This window comes from Python bivittatus, unplaced genomic scaffold (genome assembly GCF_059951505.1).
Source record: "Python bivittatus isolate LINGU-HERP-01145 unplaced genomic scaffold, Pbiv_v1 ctg000580_np1212, whole genome shotgun sequence".
NCBI lineage: Eukaryota > Metazoa > Chordata > Lepidosauria > Squamata > Pythonidae > Python > Python bivittatus.
In genome coordinates this window covers 19,706,259-19,731,643 of record NW_028277087.1, presented here as the reverse complement: position 1 = coordinate 19,731,643, position 25,385 = coordinate 19,706,259, and the positions used below count along the sequence as shown (strand labels likewise).

The window sequence follows — 25,385 nt, the reverse complement described above, 5'->3', positions numbered from 1 at the left end:
AGATCTTGTGATTCATGCCACCTGTACTCTGTTTTCAGCAATATGTGCAAGGATGCTCACATATTGAAACACCCACTTTACATGTATTTTTTGAAACCTTGCTTACTACTTGGAATTGTGAAGGGTGAAGTCATGTCTCCTTATGAGGAGAAACATCAGCGCTAGACATGAAAAACAACCCGATCTAGATTATAGAAATAATACATGAAGCCCATTGCGTTTGCTCTAGAACTTAAGGGTTGGGAGGTACGTGCATATGTGCGTTATGTGATTGCTTCCTGAAGAGATAACATTGGATATTTGCTAACCAATATGTTCTATCCTTCTCTTTCCCTCACTTTTATGTTTCTCTTTTATTGCGTTCCTTCTTCTTTCTTGCCTTGGAACAATCTTCTTGAAATTCCAGAACCATCTGGTTCAGAGTCTCAAGGTAAGGGAAGCTTTTCTGAAGATGAACTTATTAATGCCATTAAAGAAGCAAAGGGCTTCCCACCTAAGCATCCTGAAGGCCAGGGATCACAAACTGTTGTACCAGAAAAACAAGATAAGAAAAGCAAGTTGACAGACTTTCCAGCAGGAGGTCCTCCCTTGGATAATGAAGCAAGCAGTGCTGAATCTGGTGATTCTGAAATAGAATTGGTATCAGAAGACCCCCTAGCTGCTGAAGAGGTTCTCCATTCCAACTACATGACCTTCAGTCATGCTGGAGGTCCTCCACCTTCCCCAGCATCTCCTTCAATACAGTATAGCATCCTGAGGGAAGAACGTGAAGCTGAACTGGATAGTGAGCTCATAATTGAATCATGTGATGCTTCATCAGCCTCTGAGGAGAGCCCTAAACGGGAGCATGATTCTCCCTTGATGAAGCCAATTATTATGGACATCATCCAAGAAGAAAATCACACCAGGAATGAAGGCACTGGGGCTTCAGATTACAATTTAAGTAGCTCCAAGGAAAGCAGAATGAACAGAGAAAACCTAGCAGACTCAGCCTCCTACTTGAAGTGTTCCTTTGCCACGTCTAAAATCTATGCTGATACCATGTCTTCCTCTACCATCAGTGGTGAAGAGAAAGTAGCTCAGAAGAAATCAGTTGAAGTGGCAGTAACTGCTACTGGAAACAAATCACCATCCAAGGACTCAGTGACAAGGAGTCCCTGGCCTTCACCACCACTGCCATTTTTAAATAAGCAAAAAGGTAATTTTGTCCAATGTTATTGCCAAAGGTATAGGCACTTGGCTATCTATAAATATAGATGAGAACCCTGTTGATCTGGAAGAATCAGGGACAGTAAGGGTCTTGCCTTCTCATAGATAAGATTTCAGAGCAAACCATTCATTTGGGGGCCGGAGACATTGTTAAGAGTTAAGACGTGGGATGAATATTGGAAATGGCTATTTGCAATGGAGTTATTGCATAAGTTCAGTTTATTGTGGCTTTGGTAGCATGAAACATCACAATATCAGTTTAGTTTATGCAGGTGAAAATACCCTCAGAGACACCACAGTTACAAGAAACTCCCTTTCAGAAAATTGATGTTATTGGAGAACTTAATATGCAACAGAATAATCACCTCCACTAATTAAACATTCAATTCCCATCTTATTCCCCCCCCCCCCCGGTTAGTTCAAGAAGACTTATTACTTTGTTAAAAAGTTAGGTATTTAAAGAGGCTTAATAATTGTTTAAAAATATACTGGGTAGAATAAAAAAATTACAATATAGAGAAGAGAGAGAAGAACAAATAACCATATTACACACACACACAGAGAATGATCATCTTTAATCAGCATTTGTAAAAGACCAGTAAAAAAGAATCATTAAGCATTCAACCATTTGCATAAAAGGGAAGGGGTACATTGAATCATATCTCACTCAGATCTGGGCCATAGAACAGACCTATCTAGCAATATAACAATGAAATACAGGTAATGCACATAAATGATGTAGACCCCTATTTCAATTACTGGATTTTATCTGGGAAATACAGGATCAGCCTATATGATTCAAATGTTTCATGCATTATAGGAGTCTTCAAACAAGCCAGATCACAAAGTGGTTTACATGGCTTAGAATGGGGGAAAAGAAGATTGTAGTATGGCCTAATACCTCCCCCAGTGGGGACAAAGGCAACAAGAGATGCTTTTCCACCAGTGCCCATGCATTTTACTTGCAAAATCCTAAGACAAGGCTATCTTTTTTTGTTTTCTTTGTTCCTGTACTCACACAAAAGGTGTGTGAGGAGAGGTGGGGGATTGAGGGATGGCAACAGCAATGAACAAGGCAGGTTGCAACAAAGCTGAGCTCATGCTTTCAGATTCCTGAATGAGGAAAACTCTGGACCTACCTTCACTTCCCAGTCACCAAAGTGGCAGCATGATATATGTGCTTAAATTATTTGTAAATCAAATGTACCCAGTAAGTGAAAATTACAGTGTTGACTTCTAAAAAGAACCCAAGTGATCAAATTTGTGAAACTAACTCCAAATGCTACGAGAGCCAGTTCGGTGTAGTGGTTAAGGCACTGGGCTAGTAACCGGGAGACTCTGAGTTTTGGTCCCGCCTTAGGCACGAAGCCAGCTGGGCAACCTTGGGCCAGTCACTCTCAGCCCTAGGAAGAAGGAGGCAATGGCAGACTACTTCTGAAAATATTGTCAGGAAAACTTCAGGGACTTGTCCAAGCAGTCGCCAGAAGTTAACGCTGACTTGAAGCCCCGCCCCCCACAACTGCTAGCCTTTGTACGAATGCCTACCTACTGACCTTGAATCATCTGAAAAAGGTAAGCAGAGCCAGACCTGATAAATGCTTTGATGGGAGACCAGCAGGATTTGCTATAGTTGTAGGTTAAAATAGGAAGGCTTCTTCCCTGAAGAAAGCAATGGGAAAGCATTTCCATGTTGTCTCAACCCCCACCCCACCCCCCACGGGGTCAAATTTAATTCAAGGGTGTCTTATCTGAATATCCTGGCTAGTCTGTTATGTTTTATTATTTTGGGCGGTAGATACCCTACAATGGAGGGAGGGCACTTCCAGATAGGGGCCTCTACCAATATCAATAGAAAAGCATTGTGGAACCACAGTATTTTGTCATTTCCTTCTTAATTAATTTTATCGGGAAAAAAATAATGATAGAAGAAACTGTGGGGGAAGACAAGGTTTCAGATGGAGGGTTAAGTCATCAGGACACCATAAAATAAATGTATTGTTTGTTTGATTTACTGTATATGGGTGCCCATCTCACAAAAGCAACTCTGGACAGTTTACAATTAGAAGTGTAAGAACAAATAAAGTAAAAATAAAACACAACAAACTCCCATAACAAAATAACATAGGTAATCCATTGCATATGCCATTCAGGATCTTTCATTTCTGAATGGACTCATCCCACACGCTGGCCCAATGCCTAGGGGAAGAACCAGGATCTAACGGAAGGCCAGCAAGGTCAGTGCCATCTGAATCTCAGAGGGAATGTTATTCCATAGGGCAGCTGCTACAACAGAGAAGGCATGCCTCCTAGATTACATTTTGTAGAAAGGACCCAAAGCATAAGATCTCATGGGACAAGCAGAGATTATTGGAAACAGACAGTCTTGCAAATAATCTAGTCCTGTGCTATGAAGAGGTTTATAAGTAGTAGGGTTTATAAGTGATAGCCAGCACCTTGAATTGCACCTGGAAGTCTGTAGGGAGCCAGCACAGCTTGCTTGCATGTACCAACATGCATCCATAAGTACTTGTGCCACAGCATTCTGGACTTATTCCTGCTTCCAGGTGGTTTTTAACTGCAGTCCCATGTACAGCATGTTGTGGTAGTCCAAACAGGAAGTGACCAAGGCATGAATGACCATGAGCAGGGCCTCCTGATCCAGGAAAGGGCACAATTGGTGGACAAGACAGATTCACACAAAGGCCCTCCTGGCCACAACTGTCACCTCTTTTTCCAACAGGAGCCAAGAGGCCCCCAAATTGTGCACCAGGTCTGTCTGAGAGAATGCAACCCCAACTAGAATTAAAGATGGAGCAGCTCCAAAATCTGGAGACCCCAAACCCCACAGCCACTTGGTTTTGCTTAGATTGAGCCAAAAACCTGTTCTTCCCTATCCATACCCCCACAGCTTCCAGGTACTGGGAAATAACCTGGACAGCATTACTTGGTCAGCCTAGAATGGAGATGTATAACTGGGTATCATCAATGTATTTGATGATACCTGATCATGTACGATTGGGTGTCCTTACCCCAGCAGTTTCATGTAGCTGCTAAATAGGAGTGGAGAGAGAATAGAGCCCTGAGGGACCCCACAAAGAATGGATCTTGGGCTAGATTTATCTAGCTGTATCAAATACATAAATTACCACCAGGAATAGTGTAGTTTTAAAGAGATGGTTGTTCCATGGATAAGAAAGCAAGCAAGCCATCTGTGATAGATTTCCCAAAGGGCTTTGTTCATTATTTTCTAACACGTTTTCCAGAGCTTTCCCTGATGTTTGGCAAGATTTCCTTTGTAAACTTATCTTGAAATGTAGCCAAGATAACATGTCTCTCCATAGACAGAAAGTCTGTTGTAAGCTCTTACCAGTAATTACTGCTTAGTCTTGTTTATTAGTCAGAATATAATAATTATCATTTCTTCCCTTTAAAAAAATCCTATATTTCCTCTGATGAGCTAAAGGTGAAGTAATCATGGCTCCTCTCCAATTTGTCATTTTACTACCTTGGCAAGAATGCCAGAATTTTTTGATAATAGTCAGCCATGACAGATTAACAGAAAACAGTCACTATGACTCAAAATTGATTATTTTCCATAGCTAATATAAATGACAGATTATGGCATTTTTACAGTGCAGGCAGAAAGGTTGTTATCCTATTACTGGTTAATGCCGAGATTTTCAAACAGGGGTTCACTACTACTGGCAAAGCAATTATTAACTGAGAAACCTGATGGCTTCCAAGGGTGCTGCTCTACAGATCACCAGTTGTGAAAGCCTGTTTGTGAAGTGGAGCTATAGGGATTAGAAGGGATTGTTTCTAGTGAACCAGCCTCCATGCTGCATGGTAACCTCCCTAACTGAGCTGTTTGGCTCTGTGGCTATGGAGTACTTATGGTACTGGGGGACTTCAGTCTGCATCCATCCTGGACCTCCATGATCTCTCAGTAGCTTTCAGTACCATCACTCATGGTATTCTTCTGTCCCGATTAAGGGGATTAAGAGTGAGAGGCGCAGTATTGTGTTGATCCTCCTTCTTTTTCTAGGGCTGGTTTCAGTTAGTGTTGGTAGGGGGAGAGAGATCAAGCCGAAGGCCCCTATTTTGCAGGGTGCTTACTCTCTCCCTACTCCCCCCGTCTTCTACTCTCTCCATAAAGCTACTGGGTGAGGTCATCCATTGACACAGGATGAAATATCATCAGTATGCTGACGGTATCCAATTGTACATCTTTACCTTGAGTCAACTAAGTGATACCACCAAGGTTCTTTCCCAGTGTCTGGAGGCTGTGAGGGTCTAAATGGGGAAAAACAGGTTTCAGCTCAACCCTGACAAGGCCAAGTGGCTGTGGATTTTTAAATCTCCTGGAGACTTTCCATCCTTAACTGAGTTGCACTCCCCTAGGTAGAGTTGGAGTGCAATTTGGAAGCCCTCTTAGACTCACAGCTCTTGCTCAAAGAGCAGGTAGCTGCCAGTGCTAGAAAGGCCTTTGTACAGGTTCATCTTGTGTGCAAATTGTACTCATTTTTGAATTGGGAGACTCTTCTTACAGTAACTCATGCCTTAGTGACCTCCCATTTGTATCACTGTAATGCGCATTACATAGAGCTACACTTGAAGAGCGTTCAGAAGTTGCAACTAGTCCAGAATGCACCAGTGTCGGCAGTTCTGGGCCTTTCAGAATAGACTTCATATAACACCATTCCTCCATGAGCTTCACTGGCTTCCAGTGAGATTCCGTGTACAATTCAAAATGATGATTATCATCTATAAACTCCCATATATATAAGTCCCACATAATAGTATAAGATGTTGCTCTAATAAACTTGCCCATTGAAAGTCAAGATTCTGGTAAGGTTGAGCAACATTATCAGCAAAGTGATGGGAAATTATTATTATGGTTGGTCACATAGTCATCCAGATGTTTAAACTGGATTTAGCATTTTTATCCACCTACTGAATCTTTCTCAAGGACCTGGGATAGGCAGATGTTGTTGTTTGATGGTGTTAAAGGTATCGTCGCAGAATGTAAGTTGTTCCAAGTAAAGCTGTCTTTTGCAATTGACTGATGGTGATTTTGTCAATGCCAGTGGTCTTCAAGCAGTGCTTCAGATGTTTTGGGATTGCACCCAAGGCACCTAGTGGTACTATCCTTGCTTTCTTTTGCCACAGTCATTCTAGTTCTATTTGCATGTCTTTGCATTTTGTGATTTTCTCCAGTTCTTTCTCTTCTATTCTGCTGTGTCCAGATATTGCAATGTCCTCTATCCAGACATGTTGTCTTTCTTACCAACAATTGTTACGTCTGAGGAATTATGTGGCAGGTGCTTGTCTGTTTGAATTCTAAAGTCCCAGAGCACTTTAGCTTCTTAATTTTCTATTACTTTGTCTGGTTTGTGGTCCCACCAGTTCTTGCTTGCAGGCAAATGGTATTTCTTGCAGATATTCCAATGCACATTGTCATGCCATTGTTTGTAGTCTGTTAACTAGGCAGTCCACTTTTTCTTCAGCTTCTTTGCAGAGGCGGCATTTGCTGTCTTCTCAACTCTAGCTTTATATGCATTTGTTCTTAAGGCTTGGTCTTGTGAAGCCAGAATTAGCCAGAATCTGTCTCTTTCTTCAACTTTCCTGCTCTTAGCCATTGCCAGATCTTGTTAGCTGCCTAGTCTGCTAGCTTTTTTGTGTACTGGCCATGTAATACTTTGCCTTGCCATGTCTCTTTTCTATTCTTCATTTGGTCTTTCTTGTCAGCCAGTTTGGTGTCTTCAGTATTCAGTAAGCCTTCATTGTGTACTAGCTTCAGTTCATCTTCTTCACTGTCCTTCAGATATTCTTCCAATGCCCTTTTTTTTTCTTCAACTGTCTGGAGTACTTGCAACATTCTACGTCCACCTATGCTCCTTGGTAAGTAGAGTCTGTCAACATCGCTGTGTGGATGAAGGGCGTGATTCATTGTAATTATTTTTCTGATCTTCCTATCCAGAGCTTCTTGGTCTGCTTGAGTCCAGTCCACTATTCCAGCTGTGTATTTAATGACTGGAACTGGCCAGGTGTTAATTGCCTTGATGGTATTTCCTCCACTGAGTTTGGACTTTAAGATCTGCACTCTCATGATGTATTCACTACCAATCTTCTTCTTGACTTCAATGTGCTTGATGTTGTCAGCTTGAAGGATGCCCAGGTATTTGTAGTGATCTTCTTCATCCAGACTCTTGTTATTTCCACAGGGCAACTTGATTCCTTCAGTTTTCACTATTTCCCCCCTGTTGATGGTCTGGGTGGCACATTTGTCCAGTCCAAACTCCATTGCAATATCTTGGCTGTATTTTTGGATATAGGATGGGATTCAGATCATCCATGTAAAGGAGGTGGGATAGCCTGGCAGATGTTTCTGAAGTTTGATAGCCATGGCCTGACTTGTTCAGTATTGTTGACAGAAGAATCAATGCAATGACAAACAGTAGTGGTGATAGTGAGTCTCCTTGAAAGATTCCTCTCTTGATGTTAACCTCTCCCAGTCTATCACCATTGACCAGCCACTGTGTCTTCCATTGTGCCACAGATCTTTGCAAAAAGCTTCTGATGTTTCTACTGACTCCTTTCATTCCTAGGCACTTAATTATCCAATCATGTGGCAGGGAGTCAAATGCCTTCTTGTAATCAATCCAAGCTACATTCAAGTTGGCCTTCCTTCTCTTGCAGTTTTCCAAAATCATACTGTCAGTTAGGAGCTGATCTTTTGTTCCTCTGCTGTTTGGGTGGTTTCCTTTCTGCTCAGGTGGAAAGAAGTTGTTTTCAACTAGATGCTGTTAGACTGCATCGGCTACTACACCAGTTAACAATTTGAAAGTTATTGGTAAGCAGGTAATTGGCCTGTAGTTGCCTGGTGCTGCCCCTTTTGTTGGATCTTTCATTATCAGGTAGGTTTTGCCAGATGTTAACCAAACTTCAATTTCACCTCCTTGCAGTATGTTGTCAAACTGCTTGGCAATGAGTGGATGCAGACCAAAACCATACAGTTCATCTTCATCTGGTGCTGACTAATTCTTGATCTTCGTTGCCCTTTTCTCCACCATTCCTGTGCTATTACTGCTTCTTTTTTTATTCTTATCCACCATTATGATGATGATGAAGTTGATGATGATGATGATGGTTGGTTGCACAATTAGCCAAATGTTTATACTGGATTTGTCAATTTTATCTACCTATCGAGTCCTTCCCAAGGACCTGGGATAGGCAGATGCTGTTTGATGGTGGTAAAGGTATCATCTCAGGATGTAAGCTGTTCCAAGTAAAGTTGTCTTTTGCAATTGACTGATGGTGATTTTGCCAATGCCAATGGTGGTGGTTGTTATTATTGTTGTTGTTGTTGTTATTATTTATAATGCTGCCAAATCAAAAAGCCTCAAGGCCATGTACAGAATTAAAACATTAATAACAGCTGGCAATCCAATGCAGAAATACCAATGGATTGAGGAAATGTATAAACAAGAAAATTCTAGCTTCCTATCAATCAAGGGGGATTAGAAGTCTCCCTGACCAAGTGTTAAAGCTTTTCTAAAGGACAGCAGAATCTGGTCCAAATGGATATCAAGGGGAATGGTATTCCAAAGGGTATCAAAAATACATCAAACTGATGTGGCAGTAAATCTTCCTCCCCAACAGGGATTGAGTAACCTCAAACAGGACCACTGGATCTCTTTTATTTAGTTTTATTCATGAGTCAGTTTGCACAAATTCAGTTCTCATTTTAGAAGGCTAGGCTACCACAGGTGTTACTCTATTGTTTATTTATTACTGCATTTTCTATGCTACTCAGGTCAAAAAGAGGCTCTGGCAGTTTATAATAATGCAACCTGAAATAGAATAAAAACAAAAATAACCAAACTCCCAAACCCAGTGCCAATCAGTTTCCAAGTCATGTATTGATTTATTTAGATTTAAAAGGCCACCCAACTACCAGTTGACTCTGGGTGGCTTACCTAATTGAAAGAAAGGAAAACAATGAAAAAAGACCCAGACAGAAGAGGTTGCATGTCAAACAATCCACCAGGAGCTCAACAGCTGACCTAACCGCAGGCTGGGTGTGTAGCCACGTTTTCAAAGACTTGTAGGGTGGGAGCTGTCCTGATCTTTGAGGGGAAGCTATTTCAGAGGACAGGCATTTCTGGGGTCCCACTAGATGACATTGCTTGATAGAATGGGCCTCACCCCAATCTTACTGGAGAGGCAGTCCCTCAAACAATCAGTCAAGATGGCAGCTGCAACCATGTGTTCAAAATCCCTACCTTTTTTACTGGTAGTACATGTTTGTCACTTTTTGACCCTCCCTGTGAGGAAACAGCAACAAGTGCCCACCACAGGGAGGGAACCAGCCATGCCAACCATTCCCAAAGGCTTTCCAGAACAGCCAAGAACTGGCATCTTTCTTGAGTGCCAATAGGGCTGGTGTTCATCTGACATTGGATGGAGCACTATTCAAAGGAAAGAAACAGCAAAAGAAAGTCTATGAAGTCCTGGGTTGATGTACTCACAGTCTGCCTCGGGAACCTGTGGCCCTCCATAAGTTGCTGAATCACAAATTCCAGCAATCGTTACCATTGCCCATGCTGGCTGGTAAGAGTTGCAGTTTAGCAATACCTGAAGGGCCTCTCTCATTTTGCTGCTATTCAGAATATATCATGAACACTCAGGGGCATCCACAGGAAGGGGCTCAAAAAAGTTAAGATGGCAACCATAACTGTGTGATCAAAGCCTTACCTCTTTTTTATGTGCATCCTTAGTTGTGGCCACCCTCTTGATTTTTTGACCCCCTTTCTGTGGACACTTCTGCCCTATTGCAAAAATGCTGCTGTGATCTTCCAAATATCATCCCTGTCATCCTATGTTTATCTTGATTTTTTTTTTCTGGGCAAGTAGGCATCTGCCATTTTTATTTTCTAAGAATGCCATATGGAGCCCATATGGGCCAGTAGCATTGCTGAAAATAAAGATATTTTTTCAGGCTGGTGCTTTCTTCAGAATCATGCTGACTTTTTATTTTTTAAAAATGAGTCTTTATAAAAAGTGAAAAATTAGATGGGTGTTTACAGAAATGGTTGGCGTTCCCTGGGTATTGTGTTAGGAATTTTGAAATTAGGAATTAGGCAAGAGGCAAAGCCAGAGGAGTCAGGACTGAGGGTTAATAGAAAACATTTACAAATAATTGCATCTCAAATGAAGCTTTTGTCCTGCCTCAAACTAGAGGATTTTACAAGGAGACCCAGATATTGTGGTCTGCTATTTGGAAACTTCTTGTCTTTTCTCACTGTTTTTTGTCTTTTTTTTAATGCAAAAATGCAAAAAACAAGCTTCACGGTGGCTGTTGGTTGATAACTTTAGAAGCACCTTTAATGCAGATTTTGCTCAGACTTGGAAAGTAAGGTTCCCAGATATTTATTATTAAGTGTTTGTAATCTGGCTTATTTAACACATGCACGCACATACACACACGAAACACCTGATACCAATTAGGCAGTTACAGGACTCTCTGTTGGCACCCCTGTCCTTGGGTTTTAAATAAACCACATTAAATTCAGATTACAAATAATAGTGAAAGTAGGATACAACATGTAGTATCTCTAATATACTTATTTGAGGAGCTGGCTTCATAGATAAAACGGCTGTTGCTGCAATTTATCATTCTTTTCTGCCCATACACATTTCAGTGTGATTATATTTTTCATTTTTTTACGAAAAATCTTCTGGATTTCCAATGAGCAAATCACCACAAATGGTAATAATAACATACATATAAACCTGCACCAACATTAAAAATGTTAAGCCCAATATAAACCCCCATGCGTAGTATGGAGGAACATATATGAAAGCTATGAATTTTGCTTCCCCAAAATCTTGATAATTTTTTTCTTTTATAAGATTCTCTACTTAAGATACATTGCCATTGAAGTGGCAACTGTGAAAACCATATAGCCAAACTATTATTTTTTTTTCTTATTTGATTGACTATAAATATTAATAATAAATTAATATTTGAAGTATTCATTTCTTTTACCATCAAATGAACTATAAATTGAAGTCTAAAGAATGTGCTTCACAGTAAATAGAACCTTAAAATACCTTGATATCTGGTAATAATTCTGGGGATGCCAATTTACTTATTGATAATAAATTAGATAAATTATTATTTAATTTACTTATACTAGGGCGCCAGTTACTTGGGACTGAATTAGATCTAACAGCCACACCGTAGTTTGCCATTAAACACATGATGAGATGAAAATGGAAAGGCTGTTCATCTGAAATTCAATAGATGCACCCTTTCTCAGAATGGAGATAGGAATGCTGCATCTGATAAATATCTGACTGTATCAAGCAACTATTGGAAGCACATCCATCCTTCCAATTACAAGAAAGGCAACTCTGTCTGCCTGAATTTTTCTGATCTCTTTGCAAAGAATGGATATCACAAACTATAATTCAAAAAGACTCTGGTTTGTGTTCAAGCTGTTTTCTTGGGAAAATTTCTACTTTTGAATTGTTTGTTTAGTTCATCAAAGCATCCTTCTCTTTTACCTTCCACTACCAAAGATTTTCAGGGAGAGAGAGGGGAAAAATATGTACAAAAAAAATTATTTGAATTTAGTAAAAGCAACCATGTTGAAGTGTTTGATTTTCCTCTGGCTTAAAAGTGATAGTGGTACACAGAATAGTTGCCCAAATCCAAATCTATAATCTGGAGTTTGGAGGATGAGGAGTGGAGTTTGCTTCACATCATAAAATTGTTACATTATTAAAATTAGATTTGTCATCCCACTCTCTATACACATTTTGTTATAAGCTTTAATAACGGAATACAGTGAGCAAAGATCTCTTATCCCTTATCCTTTTCATTCCTTCCAAAGCCCAGATTTACCTTTTCCCTGAAATCATGCCTGTCTTGATGCATACAACCTCAGCAGAAGATGCTGCAAAAAGAAGATAACTAGGAGTCTGTGTATAGAAGCACCTTTGCTACCAAGGGGTTGTAATGTTGCCATGGAGAAACACAATGTTATAGCATCACAGTCAGCTTTATTTCAGAGGTTGTCCAAGAGATAAATTTATTTGGAGTGGCTTTCTTTGCTGCGATGATGTTGAAATAATACCAGGACCCCTTTTCTGTTAAATTAAAAAAAAAATGTGGGTGGACTGTTTTTGAGAAGGGGCAATAGCATGTGTTGCTAGAATATTTGGGCAATGCCAGAGGCTGACTTGTTCAGTTACTTGATTCTAAGCATGACAGCAAAACCGTAATGGAGCTTGAAGCCAGGATCTGTTAGCTTAATTTAGTACTGCCATCTGCTGTGTGCACTCCCACATTCTGCCCCACCCACCTCCATCTGGTTTATTTCTTTATCATCTCCTAATAACCATAGCAAAGAGGAACACCCTATTTCTCAAAAAAGATATTCAAAATCTCTGCCTTCAGAAAGAGAACTTTCCTCATACACACATGTACTAGACATACTGTATAAAGGTGGCCATAAGTCCTACTTTACAGAGGACAGCTTTCAGTTTCAGAAATCTATCAGAGAATAGTCTTACAGGCTGTCCAATCCACATCCAGTTTAAAAAGAAGGTAGAGCAGGGCCCATCAATGTGCCCATGAACAAATTGAGCAGAGAGGTATATACTATCGGTGTGCAAACCATTTTGTTTTGAGAGTGAAACTGTAACATCTTCCACTTCTAGGTCAAGAAGTCTGTCTCAAGTGAGAAACCAGATATTTTGAAACACTCCCAGATGCTCAAGAGCCACTTTGCATTTGAGACAGTAATTTTTCACTCAAAACAGGACATTCTGTAGAGGTCAGCAGTCAAACTGATTCAAAACAAAATGTTTTCTAGATCCCTAGCTCTCATGTTTTATGATTGCAGTCTTCCCCACTGTATAGTAATTAGATACGATGGTTTCCCATGGTAATTACCTCTAAATTTGCACTTCTCTATAGATTAGTACATTGCCCTCTTATTCTGGGATGCAGTTGCAGTGCATTTTATGACAATAAGTAAAAGGCCACCTTACACAGAATCTGGGGTACACATTAGATTTGCATATGCAAGGGAGACCTGTTAGGCTTTATTGTCACCCCATCAGTGCATTTAAGGATGATCTCCTCCCTTCCTTCTGCTAATGACTTGGTTCCTATATAGAGGAGCTCTGGTGGACTTAGTAGTAGCAGTAGAAGATCAAATGGCGTTTTCATTTTCCACAATGCACTTCAACAATGCTGCACTGTGGATCTTGTGATAAATTAAAATGGCTGCTCCTGGACATTTTCATTAGCACTTTCTGGCAGTCTGGATAAAAAAAGGGTTGAAGGGCAGAATGTGCCTTGATAATCTACTGGGATCCTGGTAATTGCCTGAGCATGCTCAGTGCTGGTAGTAAGTGTGCTTGCTTTCATTCTGTGCTCTGTTATGTGAGTTGTGCAATCGATGCCACCTAGAATTTTAAGAGTCCATTTTAGTTTATAGCTACCAATTCTGATCTGACAGCAAATGACAGTGAAATGGCCTGACTAGGAACTGAAATGTGAAGGAAGAAAAAAGGGAAAAAGTCACTGTAAGGTGTCGTCTTTTTCCTTGTATGTACAATGGATAGTTCCCAGACTGATAAAGATTTGGGAACCATTACATGAACAGCCAGCTGTAATCTATTATCAGGGCATTGACCCATCAGAAAGAAAATTATAATGTCTCTGCCATAGTGTATATGGGGATAAATGGATTCTTAATGAGAAAAAAAATCAGTTGCTGGAATTATCATAAACCCACCCCATTCTTCCCAATAAATCTTGCTAAAGAGAACTCTGTGCTTGGGAAGAATCCATTTGGGTTTTAGGCAACTGCCAAAGACCCTGACAGCACATGACCCAATCCTATGTTTCTTAGTATTGAGTTTGCACTGTGTCTGGGCTCGCATCCTTAAACATGTGATGCCATAATCTAAGGATATGCAGAATACCTTCTGAGTTAGTCACTCCTCATGAAAGACTAGAGTGTAATGGTACTAAGTGGAAGGGTAAGAATTCCAAGAAGGCAGAAGTTTTGGCTTTGGTTCAACTGCATTCAATGCTGTTGAGGATTCGATTGGCAATACCCACTGAAAGTTAAAGATAGGTATCACTCTGAGTTTAACTCCCTGAAAAAATCTTGACATACTTCAATAAATGCTTCCACTTTCCTTCCCATCCCAGTATTATTCTCTTGTTAACAACCCTTGTTTTAGCCACAAAGCACCCTAGGGACAACCTACTACAACATAATCAACACAAGCTATGAAAAGGATAACACTGCCATACATCAGAAGCGTCTCAGAAACTACCAACAGACTATTATAACCACATGGCATCTCCATAGCACACAAACCAACTAAAGCCCTCCAAAACATCTTAAGCAAACCAAAAGGCCCAGTAGCCCAAGAAGAAAAAACAGGAATCATCTACAACATACAGTGTAAGGACTCTAACAACCACTACGTAGGACAGACAGGCAGAAGGCTTGCAGAGTGCATCCATGAACACCAACTAGCAGTCAAAAGACATAATGAAAACTCCTTAATCTCACAACACATGGAGAGACTTAACCATAGTTTCAACTGGGAAACTGTCAGCATCTTAGACCAAGCTAAATCCAAAAATGCGAGGGGATTCTTGGAAGCTTGGTATTCAGACAAGGCAGCCATCAACAGGCACATAAACAACATCTACACACTATTCAAAAGAGACAATAGAAAGATAACAAAAGATCAGAATATCTCCTCACCAGCAATCATCACCCAGATAAGCAGAGATTAACACCAAGATTACCACCAGACATACAATCAAGCAGTAAACAATTCCCTAATCAAGAAACTACCAGAGGGAAAAAACAAAACAAAACCCCCACCCCCACCAACACTGGCAGGGCATGCCACAGTATATAAAGAGAGAGTAAACCCCATTCCGTACTAGCACTGAAGATGTTACCTAGCCAAGCAATGAAACATTTGCAAGAAAACAACCAAGCTCAGAGAACCCCAAGGACTCCACAGTTCAACCCTGAGCTACACATATTCGCTTCTATTGGTACAAACTATTATCAGTTAGACTGGCTGTGATGAAGCATCTCTTGCGATCTGATTTTGTTCATGGGCCAGCTTGTTCATTGTGGACGAATTGCTGGCCATTAATAAATATTGTTGTTCTCTTCAGCCATCAATTCTTTCCATTCTCTTGAACAAAAGACACTTTACTTGATACAGATCAACCATGGGGACCAAGGATGTGTGAGTCACTTAGTCAATAATGCTACAATTTATAACTTACACATATTGCTAGAGATAAGAGAGGTAGCAGAACCCAGTCCCATTTCCTGTTGAAAAGACAAAGAGTTGGCTCAGCTCCATGGCTCACAGTTGCTTTAGCAATGGGTAATAAGTTGTTGGCTAGTCATTTGTAATGCTGAACTCTTGCAGTTTTACAAAAGTTACTTTTAAAATAGGTTTCTGCTTTTTATATCTGGGGCTGGGGGGCCTTGACCATTTATTTCAAATTTCTCTTAATGATATTTTTGAGTTTTATTCATTGTTGGTAGTGACAGTGTTGTTGTTTTCTGTTACACATCTTTCCATCACTAATAAATTCTCTTTCAGTGGAAGAATGCAAAAAAGTGTAGGAAAGAATGGAGCAACATTTTTTTCTGCATGGCACTGATTATTTGTGAAAAATGTCAACTTTAATTGGATTCAGGTCTATCCATGAAGTCACTATGTAACTGTGGTAGTTCAAATAAAAAGTTACTGGACGCTCACATGTAATAGGATTTACACACGATGTTCCTCGGCTATATGTCAAAGAGATGTTTACTCAAGTGGAAGATACTATATGTATAGTATATAGTTCTAGTATATTACTCTTTACTGTATCTAGAATTAGAAAGGAATGATATCCTAGATCTAATTAAGTACAGACCACAAGAAGGGGTTGCCTCATTCTGTAATATACATTACAGATGCAAGTGTCTGGATCCTCTGTGAAATTTGTGAATTAGGGGATTACATGATTAAAAGAATCATGTTTCCTCCCCCAACAGCTTACAGTAGAAAACAGATGTGGAACAGATGTGCCAAAAGCCATTTAAAATATGAAAATTGCATGAGATCAAAGTGGCTTCTGAATTGGCCAGGATGAAAAAGTGTTCCTATATATGCTTTGCTTGCTTTGCAATTTTGATATATCAGATTGTTTAGTATGTACTTGTCTCACCAGCATCAGTCATCTTGTTGTTGTGCAGATACATTGATATTGTCTTTGCTTTCTTTGGTCCCGTTCTGTTTTTATAACAAATGGAGGGGCACTTCCACTTGAGAGTTTTGTACTAGAGAAAATAGCTCTGGGCCTCTGTATTCCTGAGATATCGGTAGTGAAAGAGAATTGAACTGATATATTCCAGTTTAGTTGAGGTGTTGTTAAAATGGCTATAAAGTTAGGAATTTGTTTTATTTGTTCTCTTCTGTTTTAAGTTTCTATAACTCAATTTCTTTATGGATCATCTTCAGAATGCATCTGAAGATCTGAGGAGTGAAAAACAGTAACAGTGTGGATATGCATTATGTGAATTAATTTATAAGAAATTTATTTATAGCAGTTTCTTGGGCAGGAACAAATTGGTGTTTTCTTCCAAGATGGTTCCAGATTAGAGAACAAGATTTATAATTATATATCTGCTTGTTGTGTAAGAAGCAGCACTTGGATACCAAATTATGAGATGATGCTTCTCAATGGATGATACAAAGATTTAATGCATCTACGAATCCAACGTCAGGGCAGGAATTTACTATCCATTTCATGGCTAGGAATTTACTAGATGCAGATTACAGAATCTAAGCGCGGCCCTCATTTCATTAAAACTTCAGCTATTGTGCTCTGCTTATATATCTTGTGTAGCTATCTACAAGACTTCCTACAAGAATTAGGGATGAGATGTACTTCCCAGTGATCAAATGATACTATAACTAGAGACTTGCATTGAGAGCCATTCCTATAATAATAACAGAGCTATTCCAGTAATGGAAACAGTTGTTTCCTTGAACAGAAAAATGCAATTTAAGGCAGCAAATGAAGAGGACAGAAAGACACCTAGATTTCCAGCTGGGTTGAAGTGCTAATCAGTCTATTCCTGGGAATACTCCAGACATTCACAAAACTGCCTGGAGATTTGAAGGGGAGATACAGAAAGAAGAGGGTGCATATTTCCCTTCTGCTGGCTCTGTAATTTTTCTTTATCCCACAGCAGAGAAGAAAGACACAGGAGCACCCAATCCCTTCACTTGCAGATGCATATCCCACAAATTTTGGCTCAACCAACCTTTTCTAGGTCTCCTGTTAGGCCCAGCTGTGTCCTTCATGCTGAGCCAGCCAGATACCAAAAATAGATCAGAAAATGGTCAGAACAGCCTGGATCTATTTTTGATGCATTTTACAATGGATTCGGAAGGATTGGCAGATGGAAAGGCTGGTTGTCTCAAAACGTTCTATATCTTAAGGCAATCTTTTCCATTTCTTAATAGCCTTAACTTTAGTAAATTTCTCCTAATCATAGTCAGATATTTCCAGCTATTTGTTCTAGTCTTATCCTCTGGAGCAACAGGCAGTAGTCTGCCCTGTCCTTTATGTGGCAGCTTTTCAGATTTTGAAGATAGCTGTATCTTCTCTTCTCCAGGCTAAAAATACCCACCCAATTTCCAGCCAACTCTCAAACACATTCCCAGGTCCTTCAGTGCATTGACTGTAATTCTCTGAACATGTTTCAATATGCATCTTTAAAATGTGGTACCCATACTCCAGATGCAACCTGACCAATGAAGAATCTGGAGTTCTGGGTATGATTCAGATTTTATGCTTCTATTGTTGTTACCTTTAAGCAGAATTTTTGGTGCCGAAGGCAGAAAGGTCAGCCCAAAGGCAACACAGGAATCTGGAGATGCATCATTGCAGTCCTCACTCTCAGCTTACTTCAAACGCTTGCTCTTAATTGGATTGTTTTGAGGGGTGACCAGAGAAAATTCATAAAGACAGCATCAGAGTGCTTATAAAGCAATCAATATTAATGCAGTGCTTCTGGTAGCCAGTAACTTTGGATGATGTGAGAGTAGCTCAGTAACCCCTTTTCATAATTAGTAGGATGTCTGGCTGAATAGATTTAATACTGTATCCCTTTTGTATGTTAACTCATTTCAAGTATTTGAAAGATGCTCTTTCATCCATTCTGTGAATGTGTAGAGAAGGGATTTACTTGTGAACGTGTAAACTATTGATATAGGCCAAGACTCATCCTTTGTTGGATCTTGCTCTGTACAAATTGCCAAGGTTTGTATAATTTAATGATTATTTTAATTCATGATTAACACAGTCACAATGGCTGGGATAAATCATAGTTGTTGGCTTCATATTGCACATTAAGCCAGAATCAAACAAACCACATTATAGTTTAGTGTGATGTGCCAGTCCAGTCTCAGTATACATATCAGGAATGGAAGAAGTGTGCTGGCTCTTCAAAGCTCCAATATCTTATGTATTCACTGAATATATTAAAAAAAAATGAAAGAAGGGAAATTAGAAGAATAGTGTTTCATTGGGCAGTCTAGGGTTGATTCTAGCTTCCAGCATTTAATATGCAGCATTTCTCTAATATTGATGCTGAACAGATATATCAGGACTTTTCCACGCTGCTACTGTTTTCACTCCTCAAATTCTCAGAAGCAGCTTGAAAGTGATCTATCCTTGTCTTAAATTCTGCCAACTTGAAATGCTAAAATACAGAATAAAAATTGTGGCTCTGTCTGAAAAGATAAAAAGCAAACTACCCCAAATTTAGCTTTGCAACCATTTCATTTACACTGCAGCTGAGCTGGAAATAAATCCACTGCTGCTGGAACATTGGAATATATACTGAAGAAGACAGAGGCAAACCAGTCCTGAATCCTGGCCCAGAATATCACCTGGATGTGCCGTGTTATCAGCATCAGCTACAACTTGAGGAGGCTTCACCCTTTAAAAACCTTTGCCTTTTAGCAAATCTCCATGTTCTCTGAAATATTCAAAGAAGTTTGAGATAACTCCTTAATAAAAAGTTTTATTAAGCTGCTTGTTATTACAATAAGGCATCTTGAATATTTTTTCATCCTTCTAAAGGGTAACACACTAAGTAACTTCTTATAGTACTGTAGGCGTATCATATCTCATTGGTTGAGCAGAATTCAAATTTTGGAGTCAATTAATACTGTGTGTTATAACTGTTTTAAAGACAGAGGGAACAAACAGATTTTTATCAGTATTTTTTTTTTCCAATTCAAGGATAGTAGGTAGCACTTTAACTCAGAAGTGGAAGAAGACCCAAAGTCATTTTTATCCGGCACAAGAGGCAAAGATGTGACTCTTAATATTAGGGCAACAGGTCTTCTTTTCTCATTAGTTTTCTTCCTTGAAAACACAGGTATTGTTGAATTGGTTTCACTTTTCTTTTTTTACCTATTGTCTCCCTACTGCATTGCAGTGGACAGCTTCTTGCCAATGCTCATTTGTCATGATAGATGCAATTTGTTCTCTAGTGTTATATTTTGCTAAAATCATAGCATCACTCCAAGAAAGCAAGCTGGCCCCCATTATATCCCCAGAAACACCATTATGATATATACTCATGTTATAGGCATTATGGTTTGAGAAAAATTGACTGTCAGTGATGGCCACAATTCTAAAGTTGAGACAGAGAGAGAGCAATTACTGCAGCCAATAGTAAGCCAAAAGAAAAAAAGAAAAGCACTCCAAAAGTAACCTCTTAGCATTTTCTGGCAGCTACAAACAGGATGGCAAATGTGGGAATGGCAATTTTATTTTAGCCTTAAAATAAATTCAGGTAGTCCTTGGTTAACAACGGTAATTGGGACCGGAATTTCCATTGCTAAGTGATCCGGTCATAAAGCCCTTTTGGCCGGCCGCCTACCCACTGCTGCCACTGCTGCGCCCACTGCACCACATGCCACTACTCTATTGGCCAGGGCCGCCTTCTGTGCCGCCACCTTTTGCGCTGATGCAGTTGGGGCCTTCTTTCATGCATTGGCTTCTTTTGTGAAAGAAGGCCCTGGGTGGGTGTGAATGGCGGCCCTGGCTGGTGTGTGAGAGAAGCCCCAGCTACACTGGTGGGAAAGAAGGTGATGTGAAAGAAGGCCCTGGCCAGTACAGCAGTGGTGTGTGGCGTGGTGGGGGCAGCTGGTGGCAGCAGGTAGGCAGGCAGCCAAAAGGTGGCCATAAATGTGGATGGGCCCAAGTGTGGCTGAATTTTGTTCACATGACCGTGGGGGAGGGGCAGTGCAATGGCTGGAATTTCAAGGACTGGTCTTAAGTCCCTTAATTCAGCACCGTTGTAACTTCAAACAGTTGCTGAATGAAGGGATGTTAAGCAAGGACTACCTGTAGATGCTTTAAAACAGTATTTTTCAACCTTGGCAAGTTTAAGATGTGTGGACTTCAACTCCCAGAATTCCCCAGCCAGCATGCTGGGCTGGCTGGGGAGGATGCTTGAAGTCCACACATCTTAAACTTGCCAAGATTGAAATGCTTTAAAACCACCAAACACCTCCTCACCTTAGCTATTTCTGCAAGCATGTTTGCTCAGTCTGAAATCCTCCAGTTGTGTTGGGTAGTCCTCAAACGCCAGCCCAGAGTGGTCAGAGAGGCTGGGAATTCTGAGAGTTGTAATCCCACTTAGGAAGACACCACTATTTTTGAATTTTCCAGTTTCTCAAGAACTAAAATGCATTGCAGATGCATACAATTGGAACAGTTTGATATATGGTCCCAATTCTTAATGCAGTTGGATGAATTAAAAAAAAAAAAAAGACTCCATGACTCCTCCTTCTCCTCTTCCATAAACTATTTAACTACTGGGATTCTGTTTAAGATTCTGCTCTCCTTTGTCTTCTGTATTATGCCCTCTTTTGCTTAGGCAACCAATAAAGAAAAAGATTCTTCTTGAAAGCATGCTTTATTTCCTCTGAGATGGACCACTAAAGCATTATCTTGAGCTTGAAAAAAATCAAGGTGGCATTCATAAATATTTAGAATTACATTTGTTAAGCTTTCTTTGGAATAGTCAGGAAACAGAATCACACAGAGAAAACAGGCTCAGATCATAGTCACTGGCTGTCAATTACTTTTTGCTTCCATGGAAACATGTTTGGAAATTAAGAGTTCAAAAGGTTTCTTCTGTTTTAAGAAGCTTTCATTTTTTGCCCACAAGTGTTCAGAGAACCAAGGTGTCTTACGTTCCCAGCTCTCATGTGGATCAGTGAATTGGCACTTCTGTCTCAGCATCAAAGATTAAAGCCAGTTCCTCTTCTCTTTTGAAATAATAGAGATTTTTAAAATATATATATAGCAAGAGTGGACAACTTGCAAACTGTAGACTAGATACTGTAACATCCTACTACTGGGAGAAGCCATTTAACCCATTGATTCCACTTTCCTGCTCAGTGCAGGAAGCCAAATTAATGCATCCTAACAAGTGGATGCCTGGCTTCCATTTGAACATGTCCAACTTTCCTTCTCAAAGTTAAACATTCCCAGTTCCTTAAATGTATTTGATTTCTTTTTTAGTTTTCTGATAATCATCTTTGCTCTTCATTTGGATCTGTGAAACTGACTCTGGACCTTTCTTAAGAGTGTGGTAATTAGAAATGGAAATTGTACTCAAAGTTGGGTCTGACAAATACAGAATAAAGCAGCTTTACTATCTCCCATAGTTTGGAAAGTATAATTCTCATGATGCAGCCTAAATGCATCATAAATGTCTGTGCTGCATTTGTCCCTTTTGCACATCAGATTGCTTACTCATACTCAATAGGTAGCCAACTATTTCAACTATTTTTCATAAGTACTACAATATTACTTGTATATTTCCTATGTTATAGCTGTTCATTTGATTTTTATTTCCTATGAAGAACTTAGGATTTGTCTCTGTTTTAATTTTTGTTCTGTTGCCATCAGTCCCTTTCTCTTATTTTTTTCATCTATAGTATTGGCTATCCCTTTTTTTTTTTTTGGTAGCATCTGCAGATTTTTATAAGCATTTCTTGCACCTCTTCCTCTAAGTCATGAATAAACATGTTGAAAAGTACAGGACACAAAACTGAATCTCATGGCACTCTACTCAGTTCCCTAATCTGTTCTGATGAAGAGCCATCAATGAGCCATACAGCCTACATTTCACCTAGCTTGTGAAACAGAAGGTCAAGTGGTACTTTGTCAAATGCTTTGCTGTAATCAAAATATATTATGTCTACATATAGCACTCCACTATTTTTTTGGCCAACCCTGGTGCCGCCAAGATTTCACTAGTAAAATTAGGTAGCAAATAGTCAATGCACAGGAGCACATAAAAATAAGCATTAAAATAATACAGTAAGCTTAAAATACCTAGTTTATTAACAAAGAAAATTGTGCAAAATGCAATAACAAAGAGGAAAACAGTACCACCCCCCACTTCCTCTGGCAACATCATGATGTCAGTGTCACCTCCACTAAGGCTCTTTAAGGCCGAAAAAATAGTTTAAACAACTTAACACCCATCCAAAAAAAGGGCAAGCCTATATAACTTACCGATATCATGGATCTAAACCAGTGACATTTTTTTTTTCATTTTTTTCAAATGGAAATGTGTTCCATTCTACTCTCCACCTTGGAAGGTCTTGTATAGCTTTACAGGGTCAGTCTTATGAAGCAGTACCTACTTCTTCAATACAGACCACTCCCCCTTCCATATTCTATAGATCTCCTACACTCCCTTTTCTCCAAAATGCCCTAGAGCTTCTGTAGGGCTTTTTTTTTTTGGCAATCTGAGCTGATTGTTGGTCGGTTGAGGTGCTGCTCCACAAGAAAATCTATAAAAACATTTTCTCAGCAGATGCATGGCAAAGGGTTGTCCATTGGTGAGAATTTCTGCTATGTCCTGCCTCCCAGCTCCTGAGATTCTCTTCCTGCAGTAACTAAGGTGCCTTGGTGCGATCCCCTGCTCTTACTCATCAATCCTGCTGTTTCTGTTTTCCAATCACTGCTACTGCACAGCAAATATGGGAGCACACAAGGAGGACAGAAGGTTGGCTGGAATGCTAAATTTGTGCTCCACTACTGGCTAACTATAGGAAAGGAAGAAAATACCAAAGGGATCCTCGGTAGCTGGAATGTGAAGATACTCATGCAATGGCATGAGTGCACTTCCAAGGGTATGGAGAAGAGAAAAATGGATGTTGGTTTTGTGGAAGTGCCCTCCTGTATGGAAGTGCACCCCATAACCCAGATAGGTCCTTTCAGCAATGCTCCAGCAATAAATTGTCCCTCCCTCCCTCCCTCTGGCATAGGTATAGTTCTTATCCAAACAATAAAAGAGCAGCAAAAATCTAGATAGATGGAAAGCTTCCTTCTGCCAGTGGAAAGCTTTTGATGCAGCAGAAATACTCTCTTGGATGCACTGGAGTTTATTTATGAATGACTTCCTCCTTCTGCAGTCCTTGGTGCAATCTCTTTCTCTCCCGATGTTCTCTGGTTATCTGGAATAGAAATTGGCAAGATATAGTAGGGCTGCAGACAGAATCAGCAAAGGTCACCTCCTCTCCAGCTCAGGCAGAAGTCTCTATGTCTAGCTTCTCCCACTGAATGAAAGTGCCCTTTTATCCACAAAGGCTTCTGCTAGATGCATTTCAAGATAATCCTAACAGCTATTGTTAAAACACAGTGATCTCATAAACTGAGTGATTGGCATTGTATCCTTGCAGAATAGTTGTGCGTGTGGCGTGATGAAGAGTAGAAGGTTTTTGGGCCACATGCCATCTCCCAGTGCCTGCCAATCCCTGGAAATGTCTAAGACCACGCTGATATTCAATGGCAAAATGCTAAACATCAGTGCTATGTGGTCTGTATTTTTAAAAAGAAATCAGAAGTAAAATACTCCAATTTTACTTTTAAATATTCTTCCAGACCCCCAACGAGCTAGAAAAAATGGTGGGCAAAAATTCCATCCCTGCCTCCTCTGATATGCCCTGTAACTTTTAGAGGAATAACAACTATGTCCCTCAATTGCAAAATTGCCCACTTCTAATGTTAGGTTCTAACCCATTGGATGTCAGGACTTGAGACATGACATCCTATCGGATGTCCCCCTGGATTGTAACCCATTGGATGTCAGCACTTGAGTTCATGCTAACAAGATGCCTTTATTAATTATCCAGATTTTCTGAAATCACTCTTGGAAGCATGAGCACATTACAACACAGTAACCACATCTTGTTCCGTTTTCTATAAGTGAAACCTGCAAATGGAAAGCTTTGGGTGGCCTAATAACTTTTAAATTATGTTTTTCGCTTGGTTTTGTGTGCATTGCTTCTGACCTCAGAATTGGTTTTTATATACATTGGGGGAAAAAGCATTTGATGAAATGGTAACTCTTACTATTTGCAATAATGGGTTCATCATTTTCAGATACCTTCCTATAGTGCAACCTTGCAATTCCCAGAGAGCATGACCAATGCCTGAAAATGTGAGGAGATGCAGTCCCAACATAGCTAGATGGCACTAGCTGGGGAATGTTGCTATAATGAATAAGTATTTCCTTAGCAAAGCAAGAACCATGCCGGGTCTCAGAACTTTCTGTAAGAGCCTTCTGCTTCACTGCATCTCTTATATTATATCACCAGTAGTATAGCCTGTTAAAGTCCTAAGAAAAGGCTGTTTTTAAGACAAAGAGGGAGATATCCATAAAAGAAGAATTCCAGGCAATCTCTATATCTCATTGGTAACTTTTAAAAAATGATGTTCCATTAAGCTCCAAGCTTTTCAGAATTCCATGATAAAAACATGAGAATGCAAAGTCAAGCTGTCCATAAGATTCATTGTCTACAATCACTTTCTTCCATGTAGAACAGGGGGACATGATACATTTTGAACAATCTTATTCCAAATGGCCAATCTCCATTAACGTGGGCTAAAATTAGTTTCATCACTATATCCAATTAGTAGCCATGACTATTGTGTGATGATAGAATAACTTCTGTGAGTTGCTGTACACATCCAGCTTGTTCTAGCACTTCTCCTTTGATCTTAAGAA

General features: G+C 39.8%; 1 protein-coding gene across 4 annotated transcripts in view; it reads left to right on the top strand.

Moving 5' to 3' along the window:
• The window catches only part of RTN1 (reticulon 1), a 126,666-nt gene that overhangs the window by 74,648 nt on the left and 26,633 nt on the right, over positions 1-25,385 (top strand). For 2 of the 4 annotated variants that reach the window (XM_088149713.1, XM_088149714.1), the window contains exon 3: positions 407-1,198. The exons of the other annotated variants lie outside the window; for them this stretch is intronic. In XM_088149713.1, the coding sequence (XP_088005839.1) occupies positions 407-1,198 (792 nt within the window). The remainder of the gene's footprint in view (positions 1-406; positions 1,199-25,385) is intronic. 4 annotated transcript variants of the gene reach the window in all.